At 37.9% G+C, this 10,311-nt stretch overlaps 1 protein-coding gene across 1 annotated transcript in view; it reads right to left on the bottom strand.

Moving 5' to 3' along the window:
• The window catches only part of MYO16 (myosin XVI), a 286,365-nt gene that overhangs the window by 231,256 nt on the left and 44,798 nt on the right, over positions 1–10,311 (bottom strand). The window contains exons 3-4 of the mRNA XM_058859396.1: positions 8,535–8,605; positions 4,738–4,881 (exon numbers count right to left, since the gene is read on the bottom strand). Of these exons, the coding sequence (XP_058715379.1) occupies positions 4,738–4,881; positions 8,535–8,605 (215 nt within the window). The remainder of the gene's footprint in view (positions 1–4,737; positions 4,882–8,534; positions 8,606–10,311) is intronic.

Here is a 10,311-nt window from a genome sequence, read left to right as displayed (position 1 = left end):
TGGGAAAAATAACTAAATATGGGAGCTCAATATGAATGTGAACCAGTTCTGATTCTCTGAATTCATTATAAAAATAATGCAGTCAGAGTGAACAAAAATTCAAAGAAAAAGAAAACACAAGGTTCTACGAAATGGTATTTTTATCTATCTACCCTAATGTCTGAGTAGACAATGTTAATATACAAAACTGCAGCAGTATCAATGTTTATTCCACCACATGTGTGCAGGTTCTGGCTGGGATTGAGTAATTTTCTTTCCAGTAGCCACTGTATGTTTTGGATTTGTGTTGAAGAGGGATGTTTTAGCTATTGCTGAGCAGCACTTACACAGAGCCAAGGTCATTTCTGCTCCTCACCCCACCAATGCAGGCTAGGGGTGCAGAGGAGCTGGGAGTGGACACAGCAGAGGCAGCTGGCCCCAACTGTTGAGAGGGATATCCCACACCATATGGCCTCATGCTCAGCATAAAAAGCTGGGGACAGAAGGAGGAAGGAGGAGGATGTTCAGAGTGATGGCATTTGTCTTCTCAAAACACCGTTACATGTGGTGGAGCCCAGCTTCCCTGGAGATAGCTGAACACCTGCCTGCTGATACAACATGGTGAATTAATTTGCTTTTGCTTCGCAAATGTGTGCAGTTTTTGCTTTCCCTATTAAATTGTCTTGAACTCACCACAAGTTTTCTCACTTTTACCCATGTGATCCTGACCTGGGGGGAGTGAATGAGAGACTGTGTGGAGCTGAGCTATCATGACAAGAAGATAGTTTGAACAGTGCACAAATAAAGTGAAAGTTACCCATTCTTACATATCAGTTAAAAGTATTTGAAGCTAAAAATTGTCTTTTTCGGTGGAACAAATAGAATGCAAGTGATGGGTACCAGTTTAAACCTGTAGCCATTTAAAGGACAGTGAGAGGATTAAGCACTTGCTAAAGCTCACAAAGCAGGAGCAGCATCTGAATGCTGGTGTTTGGACATTCTGCAGCTCTGGCAGCATGGGACAAAGAACATTGGATACTAAAGTACAAACCTTGGCTAGTGTTTCAATTCAATACATGGGAATTAATATTAAATACAATGTTGCAATGCACCCCAAATTACGAAAAATACCACATCCCAACCGGATAGAACTTCCTACAGCACATCCAGTCCTGAGGCTTCAAAAGGCAGTGAGGCAAGACAGAGCAGATCCTTACAATAAATCTGATTGCTGTTCATACTCTTAAGAGATTTCATGTGGGCACAAATGTATATAAGCCTCCAGATGTCCTTAAATGAAAGACACTTCAGCATTCTCTTCAACCTGCTACACGAGCCTCCTTCATACAAAATCCATGAACAGCAATTCCTGATGCCATGGGGAGAATATGCAATGCTGATGCAGTTGAGCAGTGACTGATGAGCGTGACCTTTCCCACCTGATCGGCATGTACGGCAGCCAGACCCCTGTGGACCACTTCTGATCTCCGCATTGCCTCACGTGCGAGCGGCGCCGCGGGGTAAGCTCCTCATTGACTGACTGCTATGCAGACAGGGATGCATCTCCTGGCTTTTCAGGCCAGGGCTCCCCCTCCCCTTGCTGACAGCTACAAAACTGACAAGTTATAAATACGTCCCTGGAAAGCTATACCGCCTAGGGTAAAGTGTTGGAAATTATGGAAAGAAATAGCTTCAAGCATTTCTTTCTGCATCTGTTCCAAAAACAGTACTTAAAGTTCCCATAGCCTTCCAACAGGACACGACAGCAGATTACCATGTTGCAAACAGCTACATTCACTGCAAAACTCCTAGCTGAACTAGAATGAACTTTGATTTTGTCATTGCTATCCACCAGAAAGAAATTGTGAGTTACCACAGTTTAGATGATGAATGAAAAGTCACTACTTTGTCTCAGCCAGAGAAAAATGAAGACCACCAAAAGTGGAGTGAAGTCAGAAACCAGGAGTGTTTAAACAAATTTTCATTGATAGCCTTCAGGGATCTACATATATCTGTTTTTGGGGGGTTTTTTCCCTACTCCCCCTTCAAAAAATGTTTTAAGTCCTTACAGAGGAAATCTCCACTGGCTTCCGTTACAGTTTTCCAGAAATCTGAATTGAGTAGTTAAAGGACCATGCTATTACCTTTTAGGTCACATCTTTAAAACACAAAATAAGGTATTGTCTGGGCTGTAAATTCAGTCCAGAAGAAATATTTATTTTAAAGTAATCCCTGAGGTTACAAGAAGTATTATTTTTTCTTCCAACAAAAAACTGTGGCATAATAGAAGCTTACTGTAGCTCATATTGGCATTATTGAGGCTCACGCTACACATTAGACATGGTCCATGAAACACTAACCTCAAGGCAAAATAATTTCTAATATGAATTGCTCATGCAGAGGCAATGCAGAATGGTGAAAAATACATCTCTCCAACCTCAATTTTCATCTTCCCTTTGTCAAATATTATTAAAGATAACATTAATGTGATGGTTCAAAACCTACTGCTTACCAAAGAATATTTCCCTTCCTCTGCCATCTCCTTAAAACTTTTAATGTCAAAATTTAAAAATCTTTATTTTGACTCTAGAAGGGAGAGTATAAAGATATTATTTATCTAGTCAAGGAAACTCTGCCTTTAAATGTGGACAAAATGACCAGAAGTTATTACAAATAATATGGAAAATTCAAATTTTATCTGCAAAAATCCACATATATGTACCCCTGCTTATTTATATTTTAATATATAAGATAACCAAGTTATCAGAAAATACTTAGAACCTTCAGATGAAGGCAGCTTGTAACAAACAGGGACCAAATCCAAAAAACATTCAAATGACAAACACTGGAAAATTATTTTGGATATAACCCTGTATAGAAATACTTGAAGTTTAATTAGATGGAGCTTCTTGCAAAAATGGGCAAGGAAAATTTTACAAGTGCCCTCTATAACCTAAACTATTCCTATTAATGACAACAGCACTGCATTCAGAATTTCTGAAAATTCCTCTCATTACAAGAGTTTTATACAGTACAAGAATTTTTATAAGTAAACTGCTCTGTTCTAAATTGTTTATCAGTCTAGGAGTACATGCAGAATTCAAAGGATACACAGGCTTCAGAGATATCTACACCAGACAGATCGAGGTAATACAAGAGATAAAACATGACCTGGAAATTTTATCCTCTATTTGCCAAGAGCAATGACAATGTTTAAAATCAGATATATCTTATTTTTTGGGGGTGTTTTTGGTTTTTTTGTACAGGGTGCCCAGTGAGTTATGGACTTCCCATCCTTGAAGATTTGGTCCTGGGAAAGCTGGTGTGCCTAACTCTTGTCTGAGAAGAGAGAATGGACTAAATGATCTGCCTAAGAGTTTTCATGAAATGTATTATCAAGTATACAGTCTAAAAATATATCTTCCTTCCCTTTACTTGTAACATTGAAATGCAATTCTAAGCATGACAAGAAACTTTGACCTTGCAACAACCTATTTAAAACATAAAAAATTTAAAATTATACAAAAAGACTAAAGAACTTTGTCAGACTGTGAATATCACATGAACTGAGAGAGAGCTGCATTAGTACCATTGCATAAAACTAGAGGTTGCGGTTCTAGGAACGGAAGGACAAAACAGAACCAGAGAATCATTTAGGGTGGAAAGGACATTTAAGGCGATCAAGTACAATCATTAACTCAGCACTGCAAGTGCACCACTAAACCACACCCATATCACACCTACACACCTTTTAAATACTTCTAAGGATGTTGACTCTGCCACTTCTATCAGCAGCCTAGTCCAATGTTGACTGCTCTTTCAGCAAAAAAAAGTTTTTCTGAATATGCAATCTAAACTTACCCTGGTGTGACTTGTGCCATTTCTTCTTGTCCTGTTGCTTGCTACCTGGCGGGAGAGGCCAACCCCCACCTTCTTTCAGGTTTTCTCTGAGCCTTTTCTTCCCCATCCTAAACAACCTTCAGCTGCTCCTCACAGGACTTGTGCTCCAGCCCCTTCCCCAGCCCTCTCACCCTTCTATGGACAGGCTCTGGCTCCTCAGTGTCCTTCTTGTTGTGAGGGACCCAAAAGTGAACACAGGATTTGAGGTGTGGCCCCACCAGTGCCAAGTACAGGGGGACAATCACTGCCCTGGTTCCCTGGCCACTCTATTGCTGATACAGGCCAGGCTGCCACTGGTCTTCTTGGCCACATGGGCACACTACTGCTCTCTACAAAGGCTGAATACCATATCTATTACTGTATTGGGCAAACTCAGCATTAAAAATTCAAAGTTGTTTACATAAATATTAAATGTGTCTCATTTTGACCATGTCAACAAACACCTTTTATGAATACTGAGCGTAAGTGAGCCTATACTTATTTTTCAGAGGAAGCTTTTTATAAGATTGTCAGAGAACTCAACCCTTAACAGAAAGTGACAAGGAGAAAAGAAAGGAAATTATCTGAATATCCCATTTGGGACTGAGTGCTTATCAGAGATATAAGCTCTGGACCACAGGGGAGAAATAGGAGATACTTGACATTGATGGGTGCAATTTATTCTCACTGAATAAAAATGCCATCTAAAAGTCTGAGCACCAAAGCAATGTCAAGAAAAAACAAACATTGTATATGTTTTTACTGATATTATTAATTAATAGCAATATCTTACATTCATACAGCAGTTTCAGACCTTAGGGTGCTACATTCTGTCTCCTTTTCAAGCACACAATGCATTCATTGGCTTGTTTTACTTACTAGTAGCAGTAGCAGGACGATATCAGGATTATCACAGGCACAGGCTACGTGCATTGATGTCCAAAAATCCTCATCTTGATGATTTACATTTACTCCTCTGTCAATTAGAATTTCTGCAGCAAATGCATTATCGTAGCGAGCACACTAGGAGAAAAAAGAGCAGATTAGGGATGGTGTTCTCCTCAGTTTTAAATTGTATTACATACAATTTAAATTGGGCAGATGACACATTGTAGTTAAGCTGCTGTGTTTGTAGGGGACAACAGCTGAGGAATCTACAGAAATAGTTGTGTGGAGATTTCCAGTTCCATGTGCATGATTCACAGAATCCCCTGTTTCCTAATGAAATCTGCTGAATCTACAGGAAGGATGAGGCTTTTTTTTTTTGTTCAATAATGTCATTCCAAATCAGTGCACAGGCATCAGTGCATGATAATCACATCCTCAGTAGTATATATTGGTATATGTAGGTAGCATATAGTATATAGTAGGTATAGATAAGTATATGTGCATATATGTACACCCACACATACATATGTCCATGCATACATTAATTTCTGCCTTTTATGCAATTCAGTGCAATAATAAACCCCTCCTCATACTCCACTTCTATTTCCAATACACTAACTATACTGATTCCTGGTCAAGTCTCTCTGCCAGATAAGTACTCTGCACCCTGAGGATGCTGTTGTGGGGTGGAGGGATGCACATGTGTGTGTAAATGTGTGCATGTGTGCTCATTTCTATACCTTGGTCATGGTCACAGTTTTAGCAGAGAAGAAGAAAATGGCCTAGACATTGTTTTGACCTTACTCCTCTGTCACATCTGTGACATTTTATGCATAAGTTTATGGATAATACCTCAAAAGAGAATCGGGGTACCTCCGTTAAGATCCTAACACTGGCCTCACACACAATCTCAGTCACTCTTTAGAGAAGGATCCATCTCTTTCCCCATGGGGGAGAGGTTATGGGGAGACTTATTTTAATCTGGCACGGAAGCCAGGATACTATAGGAAGTGGGGAAGAAGTATGCAACTAGATTCAACTGTGAAGTCAAGATATAGCTGAGAATATTCTGCTTCAGCAGAATACAGCACGTACCCCTGAGACCATAAATATAGATAACCCAGAAGATGAATATTCTATCAGGATAAAAAGCAGACCCACCCTAAATGTACCACCCAAATATGCTGACCATTAAATTATAGAACAGAAATTAAATTCTGATGAATTTCCTTTAGCTTGTGTAACTCATCTGGCAGCTCTAGAAACAGTTTTGTTTTATTGCATTGGTATCATTCATTATATCAGTACAATTGAGCTATTCTGTGCTGAAATTTAACAAATTAGAGGTAAGACGTATTACAGATCAGCATAATCATCAACCAACCACATTTTCAAGCCATTGTTAAGCAAAAAAAAAAAAAAAAAAACCAAAAAAAAAACCAGTTCTAGGTATCACTGAGTCATTTTGTATATAAATAATAGACAGAGCCTTTAGTGATTAGTTGCAGCTTTGATTTGTTACTGCTCCTTGATTATTGTTTAATAGAACTTGTGAAACAATTGGACAAGCTCAGTTAAAGTTACAGAATAAAACTGTGACACAAATACTTTGTTATAAGGGCAGGGGTGGGTGATTGCCTGTGTGAATTGACCTGACACCATGTGCTTCATACTGTATGGGCAGCTCAGGAACATACTTGCTTTTTATTGTACTTCTCTAAGGGAACCTAAAGAGAGTCAGTGAATACCTTTCATGTTCCCATAGCTTGCCTAGATTCAACCATATTGGGATACCCTCTATAGAGACAAAACCAGGATCTTTATCAAATGTCACATTTGATTTTTTTTAGAATTATATCACATTTTGGAAGTTAACAGATATGGAAAAGAAAATGGAATTATATAATGAGTCAAATTTTAAGAAGATTGTCAAGATATATGCATTCTCCATTCATTCTGGTGCAAAAACATTTAGCCTACAAGTAGAAAAAATAAACACTAAGCTCCCCTTTGGACCAAGCAGCTTCACTTTTGTAAAACTAACACTTAGAATGGCTTTGAGTGGGCTTTAAGAATATAACACAGGTGTATGCTAAATTGCCAGTTTCAATTCTTGCTGAAAAATAAATTTGGCTTATCTGTTTCCCTGTATCATGATTCTCTTCTCCTGTCTGTACTGCTCCCAAATCAGGGTCAAATCCCAATTTTAATGAATTCAGGTTTTCTTCTATTTCCAGTAGGATGAGTATTTTCCTGTAAATAAATTATGAGTACTTACAAGTAGCTCTGACTAAACTGAGGCAGTAGGTTACAAATAGCTCTCTACTGCAAATTTCTTACTGCAGAAAGTTTTCCTTCCTTTGGAAGCATATGTGAGCCTGTGAACCACTTGAGAGATACTGATTGTGACAGTGAATTGTGGCGTGATGCAGATCAAGAAAACTGAAATGGCACAGTTCAACTGCAGATTTTATCTGCAGTTAAAAATGGTGCATCAGCTAAACTAGATAAAGCAACTTAAAATCCCTGAAGATTAATTTTTCTTTCTTTTATTTTAAAATGCCTGATACTTAAGTCAAATCATCCACACTGAAGACAAAGAATATCTCCTAGGGTTTTTGGCATGGGGTAAGATTTGGGATGCCTCTGTTTTGGGAATCCCAAAGACAACATCTCATTTGGACTGTGTTTTTAAAGAGTAATCACTCTTTACAGCATCTTTACAGCAAGCAAATAGTTGGAGAAAAGAAAATTAAATTTTTCTCTCTTCCAAATCAGTACTACACTTTCCCCTTACCTTGGCCTCTAATTCCTAAAGTCCTTGGTTAAACAGCGTGGCCATGGAAGATGGAAAACACAGATTAATTAAATAATGGAAATGCTGCATCTTGAAAGAGCATGGTCACAGGTGTGCTGGAGTCCAGTAATATTACAGGGGATCTTTCTCATCAATAAATCACTGTATTTTGTATAAATACTATGAGAAATATAATCCAACTATTCTAAAATTAAACACACTGCCAGCAGACTTTTTGTTACTTTGCTCAGTCGCATCTCTTTGAGCCACAGTGTGCAACATAGTTGGATCAAAATGTCTTAGAATAGTTTCACATTGAACAGAGAGCATATCTGCAACTGAAGCATCACAGACCAAAGAAAAGGATCATTAAGATGTAGGAATTATTTATGAGTTTTGCTACTGGCTTCAGCAATGCCAAAAGTCTACTCATATGGTATTTTCTTTTCTGTCATGTCCTTACCTCTTGTTTTTACTTTCATTAATATACAAATTGTTTTCTTTTATCTTCCTGTTGCTTAAACTGAATTGGTATGCAAATAATGATAAACTAAATGCAGATAATGCGTTAAATATCTACATGTAGGAAACTGGTGCAAGAAAGTATCACAAAAACAAAAGGAAAAATGCTAAATCATGGGGTTTTTGTTCATATAGGACCTCTGAATCTTTGAACCATCAAATTTTGTATTTAGAATTGAGCAGTATTTCCTTTTCTCTTTCTTGCTGCATAGATGATTTTTAAATAAAACACTTCATTCTCCTTTGTTAGCTACCACTCCTGTGACATGTTCCATTCTTTTGTAAGCAATTTGAAAATGACCATTTATTTAAAAAGCACAGCTGGATGCATTCATAGCCATGGCAGAGCTCAGTGTAGATTAAAAAAAAATTGCTAAGTCTTTCTTTTTTGTTAATATGCCAGATCTGCTACTCACTATCCCACCATGTTTATCCACAGTCACTAACACTAATCTTCAATCACTCTTACCAGATGGAGCAAGGAGCCTCCTGAGGAAAGAAGCATATGAGGGTCAGCACCATCCTTCAACAGCCGTAGCACTGAAATACCAAAGAAAAGAGGAACAGGAGTTAATACACCTAATATACCTAATAAAACAGCAGTACACCTAATTCTCAACTGTTAATAGGCTGATTCTCAATCATCCTCATCAGAGGATTTAATAATATATTCAAACCCCTTATGTAACTGCAAAACTATCATGTCAGCATTTGCCATCTCACCTGTTTTAATAGCTAAGCCTGTAAAGCAAAAGAGCTTTGATAATGAACAGTAAATATCAACAGTATCAAGGACTTTTCAAGTGTACGGATGAGCATGACAGTTTTGTGCGTACGAGAGGGGAGGGAAGGGCTGGAGGAAAGAGCGTGTCAAGGTCACAATCACCTGATTAGTTCATTCGGGAGAAAAATCACAGTTAACTGGTGTTATTTTACTTTTCGAAGTTCCCATGTGATACATTGGCTTTTTCAGTAAATACTTGAAACTAGTATTCATAATTGATATCACTTGAAATTAATCATCACACCAAAGCTAGATGATCTGCATTTAATTTAACCTTTCCAGTGCATTGTCAGATCATTGATGCAGCATAATCTTTAAAACGGTATTTGGAGCCGCACTCCACTCCCAGTTACTTTGAAATGAAAACAGGTTTATAAGTGCAAGCAAAACCACAACCCTTCACATTGGTGCTCACTGAAGTGTGAGAATTCAGCACTTTCCCCCCATGGTCTTTATTGCCTTTATAACCTTTTCATTCTGAATCAAAGCACTGACTAACCCACAGAAACAGCGTTCACTCCTTGAACAGAACTGTGCAGCAGCAATGCCTGGCAGTGCCAGGGGACTCCACACCCCCATTGCAACCCTGACTTCATTAGAGTGGCATGAAAAACCCTTTTAAAAGGCCTCTCTCCATGAGAATAGCTGCCAGTAATGTTTCCTGAGTTGGAGCACAGGTGGTTCTGTCTTCATCATCTGGAAATCCTGAGCTTAATTTTACTCAAGATCCTGCATGGACTCGTGCAAACAACTGCAAAAAAAATTAAGTTGTGAGATGGGTTCCACTGAGATGTCTGTTCTACAGGAGGGCCAGACATTTGTCTCAAGGCTCTTCTGTGAATCTGTCAAAAGACTCATGACCACCATCTCTTTCCTATCTATAGATTTTCTCCATCTGTTTTCTTTCTTTCAAGGATATATTGCAACTCCATTTTCACTGTACATTTAAACTTCTTACAGCATTCAGACACTTACTTAACCTATTTGAAACAGGTCAGTTTCCTTTTCAAATATTGCCAATTTATAGAAGCAATGTTTTCTAAATGTGTGAATTATTTTTGACCTATTATCTTTTCTAGGTGCCCTAGAAAAATTTCTCCTAAGAAAGAATATTTGGTTAAATAGTTGCAAGCCTGTAAAATTAGAGTGAAACACTTGGTATCATCATTACTAAACACATCATAAAGGAAAAACACACTGGTATAATGGATAAATATTTACAATAGTTAGGCAAATTCATATAATCTTTTGCTCTTTTTTAAACTTTGAAAATCAAACATTAATCAAAAGTACTCTATAAATTTTTACTTTATAAATAGTTCCATGGTACCTATTTCTCCTCACCAAAGGTCTTGCTTCATTTAATTTATGTAACTATAAAAGACTTCTATGTTCTTGCAAATGCCACTTTGAATGTTAGCCATTATTAGAGTCTCCACCACATCCACCAAAAGTAGAATCA

Source organism: Poecile atricapillus, chromosome 1 (genome assembly GCF_030490865.1).
Source record: "Poecile atricapillus isolate bPoeAtr1 chromosome 1, bPoeAtr1.hap1, whole genome shotgun sequence".
In the NCBI taxonomy this organism is placed as follows: domain Eukaryota; kingdom Metazoa; phylum Chordata; class Aves; order Passeriformes; family Paridae; genus Poecile; species Poecile atricapillus.
This window is presented reverse-complemented; position numbering and strand designations above follow the sequence as displayed.